This window comes from Budorcas taxicolor, chromosome 16 (assembly GCF_023091745.1).
Source record: "Budorcas taxicolor isolate Tak-1 chromosome 16, Takin1.1, whole genome shotgun sequence".
Lineage (NCBI taxonomy): Eukaryota > Metazoa > Chordata > Mammalia > Artiodactyla > Bovidae > Budorcas > Budorcas taxicolor.
This window is the reverse complement of record NC_068925.1, coordinates 36,075,531-36,099,751: the sequence shown is the minus strand read 5'-3', so window position 1 is coordinate 36,099,751 and position 24,221 is coordinate 36,075,531. Positions and strand designations below refer to the sequence as shown.

General features: G+C 38.4%; 1 protein-coding gene across 1 annotated transcript in view; it reads left to right on the top strand.

The window, feature by feature from the left end:
• Nucleotides 1-24,221, top strand: part of KMO (kynurenine 3-monooxygenase) — a 77,422-nt gene that overhangs the window by 48,719 nt on the left and 4,482 nt on the right. Inside the window, exons 6-11 of the mRNA XM_052653547.1 lie at nucleotides 1,626-1,713; nucleotides 3,297-3,462; nucleotides 4,546-4,617; nucleotides 6,242-6,363; nucleotides 8,513-8,660; nucleotides 14,067-14,124. Of these exons, the coding sequence (XP_052509507.1) occupies nucleotides 1,626-1,713; nucleotides 3,297-3,462; nucleotides 4,546-4,617; nucleotides 6,242-6,363; nucleotides 8,513-8,660; nucleotides 14,067-14,124 (654 nt within the window). The remainder of the gene's footprint in view (nucleotides 1-1,625; nucleotides 1,714-3,296; nucleotides 3,463-4,545; nucleotides 4,618-6,241; nucleotides 6,364-8,512; nucleotides 8,661-14,066; nucleotides 14,125-24,221) is intronic.

Below are 24,221 nucleotides of genomic sequence, written 5' to 3'. Positions count from 1 at the left end.
TCAGGGCCTTTATTCTACTAGTCTGCAGTGTGGATTTTCCAGGGCAATGCTGTCTAAGATGTGACCACAAATGCCAGCCATATGCATAATTTAATACCTTATATTAATCACAATAGAAAAACCTACAAAGAAATCAGTGAACTTAATTTTAATAGTATATTTAACCTAATTTATCCAAAATATTATTTCAATGTATAATCTATGTAAGAATGCTACTCATGAGACATTTTATTCTTTTTTTTTACTAAGTTGTCAAAACCCAGTGGTTGCATCCCATTTCCATTCAGAACAGCCACATTTTAAGCACTCAAGGGCCACATGTATCTGGGGACCAAGACAGCACAGTCAGAGGGTCAGAGTGTGAGCATTTCTGTAATGACTATGACCACGGAACAGTTATTTCAGTTATCACAGGACTAGCTTTCCACGGAAAATTCTTTGAGCTGCATTTCTCTACATTTAATTTGCAAAAAAATTTACAAAAAGGTTGATTCCACAAACACATATTGTATTTGTCAAAGATACCCATAGTGGTTTGAGTAAACGCTGATTTCTCCAAGTTATTTGTCAAAAGATTTCTTAAACATAGATAAATCTTTGGCATATCTCCAATTTCAATATTCTGAAGCTTCCAATCCTGTGTTCAAGAATCTTAAAGTCTACAAACCCCAAATCAAACTCAAGCAAAGCAGAACAACAGCAACAACAACAACAAAAATACAAAACCTGAGATGAAAAGGAGAGATGGGCGCAGATAGAAATATTGAATTGGAAGTCAGACTTCTGGCTTATTTTTCCTAAATTCTTTACTTTGTGTGATCTTAGTCATCTTACTTTCCCTCCAGAAGCTCAGTTACTTCATTTATGAAATGAAGAGTTTTGAAATAAACTATCTTGAGGTCTACACCAGCTCTAACATCTACATTCTGATTTGTGGCTTTAAGAACAATAAATAGCCCCTAATTATAGATCTCCTGCTCATGAAAAAAACTAGGAACAAAAATAATGTTTTACTACAGTGATAAGAACATAATTAATAGTTCAGAAAATGAAATTCACTATAGATTTTTAGCAGGCCAAAAAAGCACTAAAATAATTTGATTCTATTTATTAAGAAGTTTCCAATCTTCTTATTCACTTTCCCCTAACTATTTCAGTGTTTGATTACAAAAAGATCTATATTTATATATCAATGATCTATATTTATAACAAACTGACTCAGAAGTCTAGAGGACTTGCTAAAAAGAGATACAGAGTCAGACATAGTATGTAAAAAGAAATTTGACTGAATATTTCCAATCACAAGTTAAGCCTTAGTTTGGGGGCAGCTTTAAAATATGTGATGATTGCTACTTTCCTAGGGTGCCAACAATTACAGTGATGCAAGAATATACATAGTTAGATTTTTTCTTTTGAGATGGAGACAGTTGATTTTTATTTATCTCTTTTACTACCAGATTATCCTAGAACATTTTCACAACAGTTGCCAAATCACATTTTAACTAATTCATGTTTACATTGTTAAGTATCTCTATCACACCATTCTCAGAAAATAATGAATTCAATTTAAGTGAAATGAGAATTGGAATTTCATTTCCATTAGTTTTCTCTCTTTGTTTCTTCAGCTGTTGAGAAATACTCCAATGCAAAAGTGCACTTTGGCCACAAGCTGGTGAAATGTAATCCTGAGAAAGGAGTAATCACAGTTCTTGGGTGAGAACCGGTCAGCCCTTTGACTTCAGAGGTGAAGGGTTGAAGTGGAGAATTGTGCCTGTAAACTTTGCTCTTGACTGTTTTGAAAGAGTTAAATGATTACTAACAGGGTAATTCAAGTAGTTTCTACAATCAAGTAATTTTATGTTGATCACTAGCACCAGTATTCTTCCTGATTGTCCTGCTCACTCATCTTTTTAACGGTATTCTAGACTGGTAACCATACTCTGCTTCTAACCCTCTCCTAACTTGAAACAGGTAACTCTGCACTGCTCTGCTTCTCCTCTCCTCTTTCTGAATAATATTTGTCTGTCCCCCCTTGGCCGAGTCCATTTCCTCTAAAGTTCCAAGCCTCATATCCCACTTGGGGGAAATATCTTGGATTCACAGTTTGTTCAATAACTACTTGTAAATTCGCATTTCTATTTGTAATAATAATAATAATAACCCTTATTTCAATCTTATATTAATTTTCCTTTAAACACCTTCGCAAGTACTTCTTGCCATAATCTCAAATGTATCTAAAATTTCGAACATCTGTTCGTCCTACTCCTAATTTTCCTAGTTTGTTGTGTTGCTGTCTAGAGGCCCAGTTATGTTCAACTCTTTGTGACCCTGTGAACCACAGACCAGAGGCTCCTCCATCCATGGGATTCTCTAGGCAAGAATACTGGAGTGGGCTGCCATTTCCTTCTCTAGGGGCTCTTCCCTACCCAGGGATCAAACCTGTGTCTCCTGCATTGGCAGGCAGATTCTTTACCACTGAGTCACCTGGGAAGCTGACTTACCTAGTACTTTTAACCAACTAATTAAAATCATTTTTGATGTACCCCTTTCCTTATTTCCTCCCATTTGACCTGAAAACATTTCCCAGTGTCTCGTACTTCTTGTCGGCCTCAGAGCCTATGTCGACCTTCTTCCTGAGCACCACAACCTTTGGGCTCTCACCCCCACGCATGTAGGCTACTATGATCACTTTGTCTCCATTTCCTCTTCCTTCTGCGCTGCGGCTCCACTGCAATGTAACTTACTCCTGAGTAAGTTGTCTTACATCACTACTCTTCATACACCACCTGCCCGATGGAAATATATTGTTTTCTCCCAGCTGCCAGAATAATGTATTTAAACCTTGCATCTTAACATTCAAAATTCTCTTCTCCTCCCTCTCCAGTTGTATTCTTTTCTTAAACTCCTCTTCTGATCTCCTCTAAGACAAACATGCTGCTCCTAGAAGATCTTGGTCACGTCCCTGTGGTTGTTCATATACTTTCTCCATTTGAAAGACTTTTCCTTCTTTTCAAGGTTCTCTTCCTTCAGGCAGGGAACTCAGCTCTTAGGCTTCTGTGGCTTAGCATGTCTTTAGGAATCAGTATGATTGTGTGTTACCCTCATTCTCATAGCAAACCCATGACTGGGACCAGTGTTATCTTCATTTTATAGCTATCGACTCAAAGCTCTAAATCAGATATGTAAAAGTGAGTAGTGGCTCCACTATAAGTCACTACTTTTTATACCCAATAGAGGTACTTCATCATTTTCACCACTAGACTTTTTTTCTTTTTATGGTTTATTTTATTTTTCAGACAGGACAAAGTTCCCAAAGATGTCACCTGTGACCTCATTGTAGGATGTGATGGAGCCTTTTCCACTGTTAGAACTCACCTCATGAAGAAACCCCGCTTTGATTACAGTCAACAATACATTCCTCATGGGTACATGGAGCTGAGTATTCCACCTAAGAATGGGGATGTAAGTCCTTTCCCTTTCTTTCCTCCTTCCTACAACTCTCCCCCTCCCCTGCCCCATATTAGTATAGAAGTGTATTCTAGTGCAGTTGTTCTCAGCAGCATGTCTTGATCCATTTTAAGGTTTGCCAAAGTACTATGTATTCCATAACTCATAATAAATTGGATGTACAGGTATCCTTTTAATAATATCACTCACTCCCTTACCTTTCGATATGTTTTCTTGAATAGGGAAGAAAGAAAAGGAATTACAACTACTTTTTTCTATTATATCTTGGGAAAAAATTTAAAAAAAAAAACTAGGTTGGGAATCAACTTTGTGTACTGACAGTCCAGAGTTCTTATACTCATGATTAAATTTAAAAAGTTATTAAATAAAGTGAAAAGGGAGTTGTTGCAGAGAGACTTGCATTGCATGTTTTTTATTTCCTGGAGTCCATGTTAAACCATATGTGGCCAGAGGCAAATATGTAGTGTCTGTATTGCATGTTGAGGAAAATTAAAATACCCACAGAAGCAATGAGGATCTTGGCTTATAAGTAATAAAAGGTACACAGCATTAAATACTTGATTTGCATGTAAAACATACATTTTAAGGTACTGATTTAACCCATCCTATTTGAAATTCAAACACCTAGTCTGTTTGGGATAGCAATATTATATACCACTTTTGTGGGCTTCCCATGTGACTCAGCGGTAAAGAATATGCCAATGCAGGAGATACGGGTTTGATCCCTGGGTGGGGAAGATCCTCTCGAGGAGGAAATGACAACCCACTCCAGTATCCTTGCCAAGACAATTCTATGGACAGAGGAGCCTGGCGGGCTACAGTCTATGAGGTCACAAAGAGTCTGACATGACTGAATGACTAACACTTCTAACACCTGGGGAATTAAGTGGGAGTTCATCTTAAAGCTATTTTTTCACAGCAGGCAAACTGTCTTTGCTTAGACTTTATGTTTGGAGGGACTTGCAGTGATCTAAATTGCTGTGTGTGCAAGTACATTAACAGTCAGTGTGCCTTATTTGTTAATGCAGATCAGCTGCATTAATACACTAATTATATATACATTTTTTTCCCCTGCAGTATGCCATGGAACCTAATTATCTACATATTTGGCCTAGAGATACCTTTATGATGATTGCACTTCCTAACACGGTAGTGTAAATTTTTTTATTAACTGTCATTTTGCCTATATGATTAATGTTTTTCATTAAAGTGAAAGTGAAGTCACTCAGTTGTGTCCTGCTCTTTGCAACCCCGTTGACTGTAGCCCACCAGGCTCCTCCATCCATGGGATTCTCCAGGCAAGAATACTGGAGTGGGTTGCCATTTCCTTCTCCAGGGGATCCTCCCAACCCAGGGATCAAACCCGGGTCTCCCGCATTGCAGGCAGATGCTTTAACCACTGAGCTACAGGGCATTACTTACTTTTATATACTATATACATGTATATAGTCAACTTCATCATTGTCTAGTCTGTTTAATGATTATATCTGAAACTTGGGGATATTGAAGAAAAACCTGAAGAAATACAATTATTTACTTTGGAAAGGATATTTAAGATATACAAATGACTAATGGGGGTTTGTGTGTGGTGGTACCTGACTGCCACCTCCCCCAAGACAGTGCAGGAAGAAACTGCCCCCAAATAAAGCCAAAGATATTTAGGTTATATATTAGGAAGTATTTTTCATCCTTTAAGGTCTGTAGGACATTTGAATATTCATTATCAAAAAGGAACATGGCTGTTCTTTCATTAGACCTTAGAGACATTTTTGCTATCAGTCCTGGGTGTTCACTGGAAGGACTGATGTTGAAGCTGAAACTTCAATACTTTGGCCACCTGATGTGAAGAGCTGACTCATTGGAAAAGACCCTGATGCTAGGAAGGATTGAGGGCAGGAGGAAAAGGGGACGACAGAGGATGAGATGGATGGGTTGCATCACCGACTCAATGGACATGGGTTTGGTTGGACTCCAGGAGTTTGTGATGGACAAGGAGGCCTGGCGTGCTGCAGTTCATGGGGTCGCAAAGAGTCAGACAGAACTGAGTGACTGAACTGAACTGAACTGAACAGAATATATATGTAGTTATTATTATCTCTATATGGAGATTCCCATGTGGCTCAGTGGTGAAGAATCCAACTGCAGTGCAAGAGATGTGAATTCAGTCCCTGAGTCCAGAAGACCCCCTGGGGAAGAAAATGGCAATCCTCTTCAGTATTCTTGCCTAGGAAATCTCATGGACAGAGGAACCTGGCGGGCTATAGTCCATGGGGTCACTAAAGAGTTGGACATGACTTAGTGACTAAACAACAACAATCTCTATATATAATATAGACACATACATCTATTTATATTTCTCTGGTTGGTCTTTTATTTACCTTTTTTTTTCCTTTCTCTTGTCAAGAATCCTGGGGTCCAAAGCCCTAATGTCATAGTGTCTCAAATGGAATAACAGTAAAGAAAAAAAGAGAATTCAAATCCAATGCACCTATTAATAGTATAAGGAGTGCAGTGTTTGCTTGGCGAAAATATCTGAAGTTTACAGTATAGAAAGTTTCCTAATAACCAAGAAGCAGGGGTGTACCTGGGGACCCCTTACTGAGCTTTTCCTGGGGAGTGAGGGAAGAAAGTGAGGGTGCCTTTCCTGTCTGCTTGGACACTCCTCCCAGAGCCCCCTGAGCCACAGCAAGCACTCAGAGATTGAGGGATCTGTCTTAGGGCCAGCATTGCCTGTCCCCCAATCTCTCACACACTATTCCTCTTCTCATCACAGAACAAATCTTTCACATGTACTTTGTTCATGCCTTTTGAAGACTTTGAAAAACTGCTAACTAGTCGTGATGTGCTGGACTTCTTCCAGAAATACTTTCCGGATTCCATCCCTCTAATTGGAAAGTAAGTTTCAAGATGTCCAATTATGCCTTTTGCCCCCTTGTTTGAGGTATTCAAAATTCAGATAAAGGCTAATGCACCTTATTTCAGCTTTTGTTAAAAATGACCTGTAATGCAGTGACCTGGACGGGAAACCTGCCTGTGTGCTAAGTCACTTCCATCATGTCCGAGTCTGCGACCCCATAGACCGTAGCCTGCCAGGCTCCTCTGTCCACAGGGTTTTTCCAGGCAAGAATACTGGAGTGAGTTGCCATGCCCTCCTCCAGGGGATCTCCTGATCATGCAGTGACCTGGATGGGAAACCTAGATTACAGCAAAAGTCCAAGAGGATCTTGTGCTGCAAACAGGAATTCTGAAAAAAACCCAGGCTGGGCCAGTTTCTCTGGGAAAGACAAGCCACCATTGTCCCTGGGCCTTTTATGCTCCCTGTGCAGGCGCGCAGGCCCCATAGGTCTCGGTGTGCCACAGAGCTTGGCTGTGCTTCCTCCTGCTGGTGGGAACACAAATCTATATGATGGCACCCTCAAGTCCACCAGTTGCTAGCTATATAAGCTTTTCTATGTCTCATACCCTTCACAGTAAAATGCTAATGATAGTTGTACCTGCCCCAAAGGGTTGTTGTGCAGAGTAAAGGGAATAATGCCTATAAACCATTCAGCACAGGGCCAGGCATGTATAAAGTTTTTCCAAACTAATAGCTAATTGTACCAGCCGTCTGGTTTATGAGTCTTAGCTCCTCTGGGTCATTTCAACATCACCACATGGACCTTGTCATTTGGTCTCACTCAGTGCCTCTCTCCCCTGTCCTTCTGTCCTAGAACCTAACTCACATTCCACCTCCAGTGACATCTTCATGAAGGCAGCACAATGCTGCAGAAAGAGCAAGGTTTTAACACTACTCTTATCCCTGACTTCCTTGGGTCTCAGATTTTTCATCACTGAAATAGACATCAGGATGCCTTAATTTTAGGGCAATTTTGAAAATTAAATGAGTTAATTATGTAAAAGGGATAGCCCACTGCCAAGTCATAGCAGATCTTTTTTAAAATTGTCAGTTCTTGTCCTTTCCTGCATATCAATTCAATTGCTATGTTGGTTTCTCCTTCTCTGGCATTGAAGGGAAATCTCTGCATGCCAAATTTAGCCCTTCGATACTTTTGGAACTTGTTCTGTGGCTATTTCTTGCCTCTCTCACTAGATGTAAGACATCTAGTGTATGTACACAGGATTCCCAGATGGCTCAGTGGTAAAGAAGCCACCTAACCAGTGCAGGAGATGCCGGAGACATGGGTTCAGTCACCAGGTCAGGAAGATCCCCTGGAGAAGAAAATGGCAACCCGCTCCAGTATTCTTGCCTGGAAAATTCCACAGACAGAAGAGTCTGGCAGGCTACAGTCCATAGAATCACAAAGAGTCCGACGCAGGATACAGCATGCTTGGGGCTGGTGCACGGTGATGACCCAGAGAGATGTTATGGGGAGGGAGATGGGAGGGGGGTTCACGTTTGGGAACGCATGTACACCCATGGGGATTCATGTCAATGTATGGCAAAACCATACAGTATTGTAAAGTAAAATAAAGTAAAAATAAAAGACAAAAAAAAAAAAAAGTCAGACATGACTGAGCAAGTACACATGATAACTGTACATAGTACTTCTCCACCTACAGCGCCCACAAAACCTCTGTAGATGCTTGAGAGATACTAGCTTGAGTTCAGTTGTTCATTTCCAGATACACATGGACTCACTAACTTCATTTTGGTTTGTTGGGTGTTAATAAAATACACAACTGCATCTCAATTTTTTCCAAGGAAACCTGAAACATACCAACGTAGCTGAGCATTGCGTGATTTATGTGCTAGATAACGAAGTTTTCCTGACATATAACACAGGCACATTTCAAATTATTCCAATTCAGCTACTCTTGTTCTTTTTGGATGTGATTAACATTGTTTCAAATTAAGAATGTAATCAGAACAATGGAATTTGGGAACTAGAAAAAACTTTACCTCTCCCTCTCCTGTTTTCTTCCTGGCATTCTCATGTATTTTTCAATGAAATACTATGTTGACAAAGCCAGCAAATCTGAAAGAATTATGCAATATTTAATACCCAGCTTAACATTTTTACATTTTGATTGTTTTCTTCTGAAGGCAAGCCCTCGTACAAGATTTCTTTCTGTTGCCTGCCCAGTCTATGATATCCGTTAAGTGCTCTTCTTTTCACTTTAAATCAAATTGCTTGCTGATGGGAGATGCTGCCCATGCCATAGTGCCCTTTTTCGGGCAAGGAATGAATGCGGTAAGTTCTTTTTCAGTAGGTAAGTCCCTCAAACTTTTCTGGGCCCATCTCAACTAAAAAAGCTTAAAGAAAAAAGAAAAGGTTAACACTATCCCTACATAATCTCTGAGAAAATAATCAATTCAACAACCCCACCAGCTATTTAACTAGATTGATCTCTATGTATAATCAATTCTTGGATTACTTGATCCAGACATTTAATGTATAAAAAAGCATAAAGCATAAGATAGTTTTCTGTTCAGTTAGAAAATGTATTGATAACTTGAAATTTAGGAACTTGACTGTCAGAAATTCAGGGCTTAATTTTTAAAAGTGTATATTTCTTTGGCTGTGCCAGTTCTTAGTTGTGAAATGCAAATTCTTAGTCACGGCATGTGAGATCTAGTTCCCTGAACAGGGATCGAATGCAAGCCCCCTACGTTGGGAGCACGGAGTCTTAGCCACTGGACCATCAGGGAAGTCTCCAAGACTTCACTTTTAAAGTACATTTTTTCTTGAGATTATAATGTTAGTATCAAAAAAGAAAAATATCCCAGGGACATCCCTGATGGTTCAGTGGTTAAGACTCCACCTTCCAATGCAGGGGGCGTGGGCTTGACCCCTGGTTCAACAACTAAGGTCCCACAAGCCATGGGGTGCAGCCAAAAATTAAAAATGAAGAAAGAAAAATATCCCAAATCATCTTTTCTTTCCCCCTCTCGTTTTTCATTCCACAGGAAAAGAAAACACAATTAATAGAGTTAAATAGAATGATAAAACAGACTAGACTTTGAATACTACTGCTTCCATGGAAATTTTACCATTCTGGCTAGAATAATATATCAGGAAAAGAATAATGTTCAAATATTGAATGTTAACTTAAGGAATTCTAAAATAATTGTCTAGACAGTTATTTTATGTGCATGTGTGTTTGATTACTAATATTATAGTTTTATAACCATAGACTTATATTGCTTTGGTTTATGGAATATATTCCAAGAATAAGTAACTTGTGAGTATAATCAATTATATTTTCATCTAATTAGTGGTTAATATTTTGTTTTACAAAACATAATGGGAGGTAGGATCAAGTTAGCAGAGTAGGAGGACCCTGAGCTTCCTTCCTTCCTTCCTCCCTTCTCCCAAGGAGAAGTCCTGGCTGCACCTGGATCTGGCTTTAGTCCCTCTGAAACCAGTCTTGTTTCCCACCAAGAAGGTGGTTGCCAGCACACCCTAAGGGAAAGTGCGGCCCATGTTCACTTCAGATATGCTCTCCCACCAAAGCCACTAGGCACATGCAGACTGAACAGGACATCACAGAACATACCTTCAAGACCAGGACAGGTAACTTTCACATAATTTTATAGAGATGGTGAAAGCTGGAGAAGACTCTTTTGAGACATCAAGGACATCCAACCAGTCAATTCTAAAGAGAATCAACCCTGAATATTCATTTGAAGGACTGATGCTGAAGTTGAAGTTCCAATACTTTGGCCACCTGATGCGAAGAACTGACTCATTGGAAAAGACCCTGATTCTGGGACAGCTTGAGGGCAGGAGGACAAGTGGGTGACAGAGGATGATATGGTTGGATGGCATCATCAATTCAATGGACATGAGTTTGAGCAAACTCCAGGAGATAGTGAAGGACAGGAAAGCCTTGTGTGCTACAGTCCATGGGGTCACAAAGAGTGAGACATGACTGAACAACAAGAGAAAGTTAAACAAAATTGTAGAAACCATCAACAAATGGAAAATGCAACCTACTGAATGCGAGACCTTAATCAAATCCAAAAAGAACAAACTTAGCTGCATTTGAATAACTTGGTCTTTGCAAATGTAATGTCTGATAAGGGGTTGAAATCCAAAAACATATTAAACTCATATAACTCAATGTCAAGGAAACAAACAACAGGATCTCAAAAATGGGCAGAAGAACTGACTAGGAATTTTTCCAGAGAAGACATACAGATAGCCAACAGGCATAAGAAAAAATGTTCAACATCACTGTTCATTGCTGCTGCTGCTGCTAAGTCACTTCAGTCGTGTATGACTCTGTGTGACCCCATAGATGGCAGCCCACCAGGCTGCCCCGTCCCTGGGATTCTCCAGGCAAGTACACTGGAGTGGGTTGCCATTTCCTTCTCCAATGCATGAAAGTGAAAAGTGAAAGTGAAATCACCCAGTCGTGTCCAACTCTTCGCGATCCCATGGACTGCAGCCTACCAGGCTCCTCCATCCATGGAATTTTCCAGGTAAAAGTACTGGAGTGGGTTGCCATTCACTGTTCATTAGGGAAATGCAAATCAAAACCACCATGAGATATCACCTCATATTTGCTACAATGGCTATCATTAAAAAGACAACGACAAACATGTGTGTCAAGGATCTAGAGAAAAAGAATTCTAGTACCCTGTTTGTGGGAATGTAAATTAGTGCAACTACTATGGCAAACAGTATGGAGGTTCCTCAAAAAATTAAAACCCGAACTACCACATGATCCAGTAATTCCACTCATGGTATATACCCAAAGAAAATGAAAATGCTGCTTCAAAAAGATATACGCACCCCATGTTCATAGCAGCATTATTTACAGTAGCCAAGATGTGGAAACAACCTAAGTGTCCATTAACAAATGAATGGATAAAAAAGTAGTGGTATATATATATGATGGAGTATTACTCAACCATAATAAAGAATGAAATTTTGCAATTTGCAACAACATGGATGAACCTGTATAGTATTATGGTTAGTGAAATAAGTCAGACAAAGAAAGAAAAATTCTGTTTGTTTTCATTTATATGTGGAATCTAAAATATAAAGCAAATAAATAAATATAACAAAACAGACTCACAAATACAGAGAACAAACTAGTGGTTACCAGTGGGTAGAAGGGGAGGGGGAGAGGCAAGAAAGAGAAAGGGGATTATGAGGTACAAACTGTAATACACAGTACATGGTATATAGCCTATATTTTATAACTTTGTATGGAGTATAATCTATAAAAATATCAAATCACTAAGTTGTATATCTGAAACAAGTAAAATATTGTAAGTCAGCTATACTCCAATTTTTTTTTAAACTAAAAAACACATCAATTTTAGCAGCGGATGCATGTGTGGACTCTGGCATTAGAACTCCTTTGTTCAAAGCCTGGCTTCATGATTTATTAGAATATGTTCTCACGCAACTAATTTTACTCCTTATCTGTAAAATTTAGATTTCTATTTTTAATACTTTTTGCTTTATTATTTCTTGTTTTTTTTTTTAACAAGCTTTTTGGGGGGGCAATAATTGCTGTACAATGTTGTGGTGGTCAACACAAATCAGCCATATTTACATATACCTCCCTTTCTTCTTGAGCCTCCCCCCCTCAAAATTCAGATTTTAATAGGACCTATCTCATAGGAATTCTCCAGGAATAAATGAATTAATTAAAGAATTTAAGAGTATTGTCTCATCACTATATGATATCTCTTATCTCTATATTCCTATAGCATTAACAGCCTATATAATTGACAAATTTATTTGCCTCTAGTATAATATTGATATGTGTAATTGATATAGAAATATTTTATTTCTTAACCTTTACATATTTATATATGATCTTAAAATCATAGTTTGATTTCCTAGAATGCAGGAAACATAGCTTTCTATTTTCTTCTCCCTACTGCACTTAGCAGAGTACCTTACTAATTTTGTGGATTTGTTGATTAGAAATTTGCTTTAATTTTGACTTATGGGAAATGAATTCATATGAGAGTTCTATACTGTCATTAAATTGCTCTAAATGTGAATCTTAAATCCCTAAATAGTTTAAATATTATTCTAATGCTCATGGTAGAACAATATAATTATTTTTGCATCTTTAAGAGGCAACAGAATTGTCAAAATTACAACTTAACCTAAAATTTTGATATTCTAAATTTATATCTATATCTGCATATACTACCACACACTTGGACTCATCTCACATGCTAGCAAAGTAATGCTCAAAATCCTCCAAGCCAGGCTTCAACCGTACGTGAAACATGAATTTCCATCTGGATTTAGAAAAGGCAGAGAAACCAGAGATCAAATTGCCAACATCCACTGGATCATGGAAAAAGCAAGAGAGTTCCAGAAAAACATCTATTTCTGCTTTATCGACTATGCCAAAGCCTTTGACTGTGTGGATCACAATAAACTGTGGAAAATTCTGAAAGAGATGGGAATATCAGACCACCCGACCTGCCTCTTGAGAAATCGGTATGCAGGTCAAGAAGCAAGAGTTAGAACTGGACATGGAACAACATGTTTCCAAATCAGGAAAGGAGTACGTCAAGGCTGTATATTGTCATCGTGCTTATTTAACTTATATGCAGAATACATCATGAGAAATGCTGGACTGAATGAAGCACAAGCTGGAATCAAGATTGCTGGGAGAAATATCAATAACCTCATATATGCAGATGACACCACACTTACGGCAGAAAGCGAAGAAGTTAAGAGCCTCTTGATGAAAGTGAAAGAGGAGAGTGAAAAAGTTGGCTTAAAACTCAACATTCAGAAAACTAAGATCATGGCATCCAGTCCCATCACTTCATAGGAAATAGATGGGGAAATAGTGGGACTCCAAAATCACTGCAGATAGTGACTGCAGCCATGATTTTAAAAGACACTTGCTTCTTGGAAGAAAAGCTATGACCAACCTAGACAGCTTTTTAAAAAACAGACATTACTTTACCAACAAAGGCCTGTCTAGTCAAATCTATGGTTTTTCCAGTAGTCATGTATGGATGTGAGAGTAGGACTATAAAGAAAGCTGAGCACCGAAGAATTGATGCTTTTGAACTGCTGTGTTGGGACTCTTGAGAGTCCCTTGGACAGCAAGGAGATCCAACCAGTCCATCCTAAAGGAAATCAGTCCTGAATAATCATTGGAAGGACTGATGCTGAAGCTGAAACTCCAATACTTTGGCCACCTGATGTGAAGAACTGACTCATTGGAAAAGACCCTGATGCTGAGAAAGATTGAAGGCAGAAGGAGAAGGGAACGACAGAGGATGAGTTGGCTGGATGGCATCGGGTCAATGGATGTGAGTTTGAGTAAACTCTGAGTGTTGGTGATGGACAGGGAGGCCTGGCATGCTGCAGTCCATGGGGTCACAAAGAGTCGGACATGACTGAGAGACTAAAATGAACTGAATTGAATTGAACTGATATATTTATAAATGAATAAACTGGGCGACGACAAAACCATCAAACATGCTGTTAATGGCATTTTTAATCAGAATTTAATACCACGTGTGACTATTCAGCTGTTACATACTAGTTTAGGGTACAAATATCCTGTGAGTTATACCACCAATGAAAAGTCTATTCAAAATTGCTAAATGAAGTATTTATTATTTCCAGTTCATTTTTTCCCATTTTTTCTTGTTTTAGGGCTTTGAAGACTGCTTGGTATTTGATGAATTGATGGATAAATTCAATAATGACTTTAGTAAGTAAAATTTCTCAGTGGGACATGGATTAGTCTTGCTGATTAATTGTACACCTGTTTCTGATCCTGGAAGATTTCAAATCATGAATTAGATTTCCTAATCAGAATTATAATTTTTTCTTTTAACACTCTATGCCACTGTTGTTGCTCATTGCAGACAAGAAACACCCAGAAAGGAAAAGACAGTTTCTTTTAGGTTTTTACATGGAGGTCTATACCAAGAAAAAAAGTTCTGAGTACCAAAGTTTGGTGAAGATATACTCCTTTCTGGGCTTCCCTGATGGCTTGGATGGCAAAAAATCCACCTGCAATGCAGGAGACCCTGGTTTGATCCCTGGGTCAGGAAGATCCTGGAGAAGGGAATGGCTACCCACTCCAGTATTCTTGCCTGGAGAACTCCATGGACAGAGGAGCCTGGTGAGGCTATAGTCTATGGGGTCAGACATAACTGAAACTACTTAGCATGCACACATACCCCTTTATCTCCGTCTCAGTCTAGTTAACACCCATGCCTATATTCCCTACAGCTTGCCCTCAGAACACCTTTGGAAGCTCCAGCATTTTCTTGTTTTTTGCTTTGTCACAGTTTGCATATAATACTTCCATTTACATTTTGATTAAAATGAATTCCACAAATAATTTTACAAGTATTGAAGTTTTAAATTTTTATATATAACTCAAAATAATTAAATGTACATAATTTTCATCTGTAAAAGAAATTGAAAACAATAGAACTGGATAACTTATACTGCTTCTCAGCTCCACATGCTCTCAAAGGTCACCTCTGAAATTAAACCTGTGGCAGATAAGGGACTACTTAAAGAACCAGTTTTGAATCTACACCCAGATTCCAGCCTTTTTTAATTTCTTTTTTTATTAAAGGATCATTGCTTTACAGAAATCTGTTGTTTTCTGTCAAACCTCAATGTGAATCAGCCATAGGTATACATATATCCCCTCCCTTTTGAACCTCCCTCCCATCTCCCACCCGATCCCACTCCTCTAGATTGATACAGAGCCCCTGTTTGAGTTTCCTGAGCCATACAGCAAATTCCCATTGGCTATCTATTTTACATATGGTAGTGTAAGTTTCCAAATGTTACTCTGCATACATCTCACCCTCTCCTCCCCTCTCCCCATGTCCATAAGTCTATTCTCTATGTCTGTTTCTCCACTGCTGTCCTGTTAATAAATTCTTCAGTACCATTTTTCTAGATTCTGTATATATGTTAGAATATGATATATATTTCTATTTCTGACTCACTTCACTCTGTATAATAGGTTCCGCGTTCATCCACCTCATCAGAACTGACTCAAATGTGTTCCTTTTATGGTTGAGTAATATTCCATTGTGTATATGTACAACAACTTCTTGATCCATTCATCTGTCGATGGACATCTAGGTTGCTTCCATGTTCTGGGTATTGTAAATAGTGCTATAATGAACAATGGGACACATGTGTCTTTTCCAGTATTGGTTTCCTCAGGATATATGCCTAGGACTGGGAGTGCTGGATCATGTGGTGGTTTTATCCTAGTTTTTTAAGGAATCTCCATACTGTCTTCCATAGTGGCTGTATCAATCTACATTCCCACCAACAGTGCAAAAGCATTCCCTTTTCTCCACACCCTCTCTAGCATTTATTGTTTGTAGACTTTTTGATGAAGGCCATTCTGACTGGAGTGAGGTGATATCTCATTATAGTTTTGATTTGCATTTCTCTAATAGTAAGCGATGTTGAGCATCTTTTCATGTGTTTGTTAGCCATCTAGATGTCTTCTTTGGAAAAATGTCTGTTTAGGTCTTTCTCCCACTTTTTGATTGGGTTTGTTTGTTTTTCTGGCATTGAGTTGTATGAGCTGCTTGTATATTTTGGGAATTAATCCTTTGTCAGTTGTTTAATTTGCTGTTTATTATTTTCTCCCACTCTGAGGATTGTCTTTTCACCTTGCTTGTAGTTTCCTTTGCTGTGCAAAAGCTTTTAAGTTTAATCAGGACCCACTTGTATACTTTTGTTTTTATTTCTGTTACTGTAGGAAGTGGGTCATAGAAGATCTTGCTTTGATTTATGTCATCAAGTGTTCTGCCTATGTTTTCCACTAAGAGTTTTATAGTTTCTGTTCTTACATTTAGGTTTTTAATCCATTTTGAGTTTACCTTTGTGTTTGGTATTAGGAAGTTTCCTAATTTCATTCTTTCACATGTAGCTGTCCAGTTTTCCCAGAACTGTTTATTGAAGAGGCTGTCTTTGTCCCATTGTATATTCTTGCCTCCTTTGTCAAAAATGAGGTACCCATATGTGCATGGGTTTATTTCTTGCCTTTCTATCTTATTCCATTGGTCTATATTTCTGTTTTTGTGCCAATACCATACTGTTTTGATGATGGTATCTTTGCAATATAATCTGAAGTCAGGAAGGTTGATTCCTCCAGGTCCATTCTTCTTTCTCAAGATTGCTTTGACTACTTGGGGTCTTTTGTGTTTCCATATGAATTGTGAAATTTTTTGTTCTAGTTCTGTGAAAAATGCCTTTGGTATTTCATAGGGATCACATTGAACATGTAGATTTCATTCGGTAATACAGTCATTTTTACAATATTGATTCTTCCTACCAAGGAACACAGAATATCTGTCCATCTGTTTATTTTGTCTTTGATTTCTTTCATTAGTGTCTTATAATTTTCTGTGTACAGTTCTTTTGTCTCCTTAGGTATGTTTATTCCTAGATATTTAATTATTTAAGTTGCAGTGGTGAATGGGGTTGATTCCTTAATTTCTCTTTCTGATTTTTTGTTGTTAGTATACAGAAATTCAAATGATTTCTGCATATTGATTTTGTATCCTGTAACTTTGCTAAATTCACTGATTAGCTCTAGTAATTTTCTGATACTATCTTTAGGGTTTTCTATGTACAGCATCATGTCATCTGCAAACAGTGAGAACTTTAATTCTTCTTTTCCAATCTGAATTCTTTTTATTTGTTTTTCTTCTCTGATGGCTGTAGCTAAGACTTCCAGAACTATGTTGAATAATAGCAGTGAAAGTGAACACCCTTGTCTTGTTCCTGATCTTAGGGGGAATGCTTTCAGTTTTTCACCATTGAGAATAATTTTTGCTGTAGACTGATATATATGGCCTTTACTGTGTTGAGGTAGATTCCTTCTCTGCCCATTTTTTTGAGGAGTTTTAATCAGAAATGGGTGCTGAATTTTGTCAAAGTTTTTTTCTGCATCTGTTGAGATTATCATATAGTTTTTATCTTTCAATTTGTTAACATGGTGTACCACATTGATTGATCTTCATATATTGAAGAATCCTTGCATCCCTAGAATAAACCCAACTTGATCATGGTGTATGAGCTTTCTGAGGTTGCTAAATTCTGTTTGCTAAAATTTTGTTGAGGATTTTTGTATCTATTTGTATCTATTTTTGCTTTAATATACTTTCTTTGTGTTTAGTCTTGTTGGTTTGATTATTATGTGTCTGGGGTGTTTCACCTCAGGTTTATCCTGTATGGGACTCTTTGTGCCTCTTGGATTTGATTGACTATTTCCTTTGCCATGTTGGGGAAATTTCCAACTATAATCTCTAAAAATCCTTTGTATTTCTGTTTTGTCTGTCGTAACCTCTCCTTTTTCATTTCCAATTTTGTTGATATGATTCTTTTCTCTTTTTTTTCTTGATGAGTCTGGCTAAAGGTTTGTCAATTTTGTTTATCTTCTCAAAGAACCAGCTTTCAGTTTTATTAATTTTTACTGTTGTTTCTTTCATTTCTTTTTCATTTATTTCTGCTTGGATCTTTATGATTTCTTCTACTAATTTGGGGGCTTAATTCTTCTTTTTCCAGTTGTTTTAGGTGTAAAGTTAGGTTGTCTACTCAATGTTTTTCTTCTTTCTTGTGGTAGTATTGTATTGCTATAAACTTCTCTCTTAGAACTGCTTTTGCTGCTTCCCATAGGTTTTGAGTTGTCATGTTTTCATTGTGGTTTGTTTCTAGAAATTTTTTTATTTCCCTTTTGATTTCTTCAGTAACCTATTGGTTATTTAGAAACATGTTGTTTAATCTCTATGTGTTTGTGTTTCTTACAGTTTTTTTCTTGTAATTGATATCTCGTCTCATAGCATTCTAGTCAGAGAAGATGCTTGATATAACTTCAATTTTCTTAAATTTACTGAGGTTTGACTTATGACCCAAGATGTGGTCTGTCCTGGAGAATGTTCCATGTGCACTTAAGAAGAAGGTATGCTGCTGCTGCTGCTCTAGCCTTCTGCATTTGGATGGAAAGTCCTAAAGATATCAATGAGATATATCTCATCTAATGTATCATTTAAGACTTGTGTTTCCTTATTAATTTTCTGTTTTTTTCGGTTTGTCCATTGGTGTGAGGGGGTGTTAAAGTCTCCTGCTAGTATTGGGTTACTATCAATTTCTCCTTTTATGTCTATTAGTGTTTGTCTTATGTATTGAGGTGCTCCTATGTTGGGTGCATAGATATTTACAATCATTACATTTTTCTCTTGGATTGATCCCCTGATCATTATGTAGTGTCCTTCCTTATCTCTTGTAATCTTCCTTATTTTAAGGTCTATTTTGTCTGAATGAGGACTGCTACTACAGGTTTCTTTTGCTTCCCTTTTGTATGGAATATAATTTCCCATCCTTTCACTTTCAGTCTATATGTTTTTAGGTCTGAAGTGAGTTTCTTGTAGACAGCATATATATGGGTCTTGTTTTTGTATCCATTCAGCCAATCTGTGTCTTCTGGTTGAAGCATTTACTCCATTTACATTTAAAGTAATTATTGATATATATGTTCCCATTGCCATTTTCTTAATTGTTTTGGGTTTATTTTGTAGATCTTTTTTATTCTCTTGTATTTCTTGACTATATAAGTCCCTTTAATATTGTTGTAAATCTGGTTTGGTGGTACTGAATTCTCTCAACTTTTGCTTGTCTGAAAACATTTTTATTTCTCCATCAATTCTGAATAAGATCCTTGCTGGGTACTGTAATCTTGGTTGTAGATTTTTCCCTTTCAATACTTAAATATATTCTGCCATTCCCTTCTGGCCTGCAGAGTTTCTGCTGAAAGATCAGCTGTTAAGTGTATGGGGTGTCCCTTGTACATTACTTGCTGCTTCTCCTATGTTGCTTTTAATATACTTTCTTTGTGTTTAGTCTTGTTAGTTTGGTTAGTATGTGTCTGGGGTGTTTCTCCTCAGGTTTATTTGTATGGGACTCTTTGTGCCTCTTGGACTTGATTGACTATTTCCCTTGCCATGTTGGGGAAATTTTCAACTATAATCTCTTAAAAAAATTTTCTCATACTCTTTCTTTTCCTCTTCTTCTTCTGGGCCCTCTATAATTCAAATGTTGGTGCATTTGATATTGTCCCAGAGGTCTCTGAGACTATCGTCAGTTCTTTTCATTCTTTTTACTTTATTCTTCTCTTCAGAAGTTATTTCCACCATTTTATCTTCTAATTCATTGATTCATTCTTCTGCTTCAGATAATCTGCTATTGATTCCTTCTAGAGTATTTTTAATTTATGTAATTGTGTTGCTTGTCTCTGTATGTTTATTCTTTAATTCTTCTAGGTCTTTGTTAATTGATTCTTGCATTTTCTCCATTTTGTTTTCAAGGTTTTTGATCATCTTTACTATCATTGTTCTGAATTCTTTTCCAAATGGTTTGCCTATTTCCTCTTCATTTATTTGGACTTCTGTGTTTCTAGTTTGTTCCTTCATTTGTATAGTATTTCTCTGCCTTTTCATTATTTTTTTTAACGTGTTGTGTTTGAGGTCTCCTTTTCCCAGGTTTCAAGGTTTAATTCTTTCTTCCTTTTGGTTTCTGCCCTCCTAATGTTGGTCCAGTGGTTTGTGTAAGCTTTGTATAGGGTGACATTTGTGCTGAGTTTTTCTTGTTTGTTTGTTTTTCCTCTGATGGGCAAGGCTGAGAGAGGTGGTAATCCTGTCAATCCTGTCTGCTGATAATTGGGTGTGTACTTTTGTTTTGTTTGCTGTTTAGATGAGGCATCCTGCACAGGGTGCTCCCTAGTGGTTGGGTGATGCTGGATAGTGTATTCAAGTGATTTACTTTGTGTGAGTTCTCACTATTTGATACTTCTAGGGTTAGTTCTCTGGTAGTCTAGGGTCTTGAAGTCAGTGCTCCCACTCCAAAGGCTCAATGCTTGATCTCTGGTCAGGAATAAAGTTTCCATAAGTGGTTTGTTATGGCATTAAGTGAGATTAAAGCAAATATCTGAAAACGAGAAACCATAGATGAACCTCAGACAAATGGCAGTTACAAAATCAGGCAACTAATAATTAAAATAATAGAATATACACATATACATATATACCCATAAGCAAAGTCAAAACAGTCCAACAAAAATAGAGTAGACTGACCCTGTGAACAAAGGAAATAAAAAATTATTATCTATGAGAACAAAACTAACTAAAGCACAAACCGGAAAACAAAACTAAGGCAAGGTGCCAATTGGGGAATAAAGCAATAAAAATAAAACTAACAAATATGTTGAGAGAAAAGGAAAGAAAGAAAAGAAAGAAAAAATAGATATGCAAAGTTAAATAGAGGTATATGAAGAAGATTTATATACTTTCAAGATTAACTGCAAGGAGAAAAGAATAGTAGGAAAAGCAAAGAAAGGAATAAATATAGAAAATAATAATAATAATAGGTTTAAAAAATTAAAATTGAAAAGAAGAGAAAAGAAGAAAAAAAGTGGGGGTGGGGGGAAACTCCAAAGAACTGCAACAGCCCAGTGTAGAGGCAGAGGTTTATAACAACAATAAAAAATGTGACATTGAAAAAGAAAAAAAATCTCAAAAGCTTAATTAGATTTCACAGTGCCAATTAAATTTACAACTACAACAGAAAGGTGGGGGGTGGTGGTGGAGGAAAAACAAAGAAAAAAGATCCAAAAGAATTTACACAACAAGTCAAAACATAAGAATAATAAATGTTTTTCTTGAGTTACTGCTGTCAGAGTCCTTTCCCTCAATGGGAGTCACAGTCCACCTCACCTGCCTAGGATGTCCTCCAACACTGTGCTCATCTCTGGACCTGCTGTGGGGGCAGCTCAGATTCTAATCTGGTCCTGCTCCTATGTGTTCTTGCCTCCAATGTCCACAGCTATCAGAACTAGTGCATTTTCTTTTGTGGGTACTCTCAATGATCTTTTGTATATTCCGTAGACACAGATTCTGTCTAGTGGATTGTGTGGATTTAATCTGCAGCTTGTACAGCTGGTGGGAAGGTTTTGGGTCTTCTTCCTTAGCCACCTTGCCCCTGGGTTTTAATTGTGGTTTTATTTCCACCTCTGCATGTGGGTCATCCACTGGGGTTTGCTCATGAGTCTGCCCTGGAGGACTTGGGTTTGCCCCTGTGAGGGCCAGGAGTGGAGGTGGTGCAGCTGCTTGGGTTGCAGGGGTTCTGGCAGCACCAGATACTCAGGGGAGTTGGCAGCTAGGACAGCAAGAAATATAGTGCTCTAGAAGGGTATGGCAACCAGTATTGGCCAATATGCTCCAATATTGCCTGAAGAACCCTGCTCCCTGACAGAGAAGCCCAGCAGGCCACAGTCTACAGGGTCACAAAGACTCAGACACAACCGAAGCAACCCTGTGCCCATAGACTTAAGACTTTTTTGCCTGTGGCAGCTCTGCCCCAGTGAGAGTTGACTGTGAAGGTGGTGCAGCTGCTTGCCTTGTGGGGACCCTGGCAGCACCAAGTGTGCGGGAACATGGACTGCCTCCACCATAGGAGTCATGGCCCTAACAGTCTTTTTTCGAGCCTCTAGTAGCTGATGATCAGTAGGCCTCTTTGGCCAGTCTTTCTCTGTACTTAGAGGGCTCCCTTGCCTGGGGTCCTTCTCTGTTGTTCCATGCCTCAGGAACATAGAGGGGCCCCCATGGCTGGGATCCTACTCTGTAGATCAGCGGCACATCAGTCACTTGAAGGAGCACCTTGGGTGGGGTCCTGCTCTGTAGTTAATTGTGTCAGGTGCTTGATGAGCCAGCCTCTCTATTGTTCAGCTGCTGATGCTGGTGTGTGGAGAGAGAGAGGCTATGGTGATGGCTCCACACCCTACATGTGACTCAGCAGTATTGCCTTTCTTCCATGGCTGCCTGGCTTTCCTCCACAGGCATTTCCCACCACAGTCTCTTCCCTCATATCCCCTTGATCTGTCTTTCCACAGTCAACAGCAGCCCTCACCCTGGGATTGCTCCACAATCCCTAAACTTCAGCTCCCAGCCACTGCGCCTTCCAGGAGACCTGTGTCCCTCTCTGAGGTATGTACGGCTGCAACAAGGACTGTCTGATTCTCAGTCCATTTAGGCTGCCACAGATCAGCTGTTTCACTCTCAGCCTAAAATGTTTCTCCTTTGACTCAGACAATTGCCCGATGTGGGGATCAGACCCCTGCTTCAGTGCCCCCACCCACTGAGGGCAGGTCCAGTCCTTCTAACACTCCTGTTTTTTCCCCTAGTTCCTTCATCCTACCGAGTCTTGTGTGATTCTATATATTCTTTCCCTCTGGTCAGGTACTCCTGAACACACTCAGCTAGTGTTCTGCATGCACTTCTGTGTCTGAAGGTGCATTCCTGATGTGTCTGTGGAGAGAGTTGTACTCCATGCCCACCTACTCCTCCGCCTTCTGTTTTCTCCAGATTCCAGTCTTGACTTGCCAACTTATTAGCCCTCTGACCTTGAACAAGTCACTTTATTTTTTTAAAGTCTCATTTTTTTTTCCATCAATAAAGTGGGGATAATACCAACTTCAGAAAGCTGTGAGGGTTAAATCAAATGACTTGTGTAAAGCATTTTTTTTTTAAAGCCTGATTCACAGATACAAGCTAGTGGTTACTAGTGGGTAAAAGGGTAAGGTGAGGGGCAAACTATGAGGTATAAAATAAATAAGCTATAAGGATATACTGTACAACACAGGGAATATAACCAATATTTTATGATAACTATAAATGGAGTATAACCTTTAAAAATTGTGAATCACTGTTATACCCCTGTAACTCATGTAATGTGACTGTGACTGTTTGTGTGGGCTCAGTGGTGTTCAACTCTTTTGCAACCCCAAGGACTGTAGCCTGCCAGGCTCCATGGACTTTCAAAGTTGGTCACAACTTCCTACTCCCGGGCTCTTCCCAACCCAGGGATTGAACCCCAATCTCAAGGGTCTCCAGCATTGGCAGGTGGATTCTTTACCATTGCACTTTCTGAGATATTCTCCCTCAAGGGAAAAAAAAAAGTTTTAAAAAAAGGCTGGAATAAAGTAAGCTCAGAGTAAAAAAAATTTTGAGTGTCATAGGGTGTCAGTGGACACTATGGTGTCTGAATCTGAGAAGATTATGGATTCTAGGTAAATTTCTTCTGGATTTCTTACTTTCTTTCCCAGTTATCTGAGACGCTCAGGATCCAGAGGTATTTTGTTTCCTCTCTTCTTAGCCCTTGTGTGATTGGTTAGCATGTGATGACAATGGTGGAGACAGATTGAGAACTTATATAGCAGAACATACTGTCAATATTGGTTTTAGTTATAAGACATAGATAAAACTAATTATCACAATAATAACTAACATCACTGAACATGTAATATGTGTTGGGGATCTTGCAATGTTTTTTTAATGTATTATCTCATGAAAAACAAGGGGCATAGGTACTATTCTTGTGCCTGGTTTACAGCTGAGGAAATTTAAGCTTAGAGTTTACAACTTAGGAAATTTAAGCTTAAGTAACTTGCCCAAAGCCAAGTAGCTAGAAACTGATGAAGCTGGGACTTGTACTCATGTGCACTCTCAGACTTTAGAAATGGCTTCCCAAAAATGGGAGTTGTTTGGCCCTGTGAAGTTATATCAATCATTACTTTATGAAATATTTATTCAGGATTTACCATATACCAGTTTAAGTTTTCAAACACGAGTAAAACATGGGGCCTTCCTCTGAGAGATAAGAGAATAATGGAGGAACTGATGTTTAAGCTAACAGGGTGAGCTGAGGTGAGTGTTAGTTGCTCAGTCATGTCTGACTTTTTGTGACCCCATAACTGTAGCCCTCCAG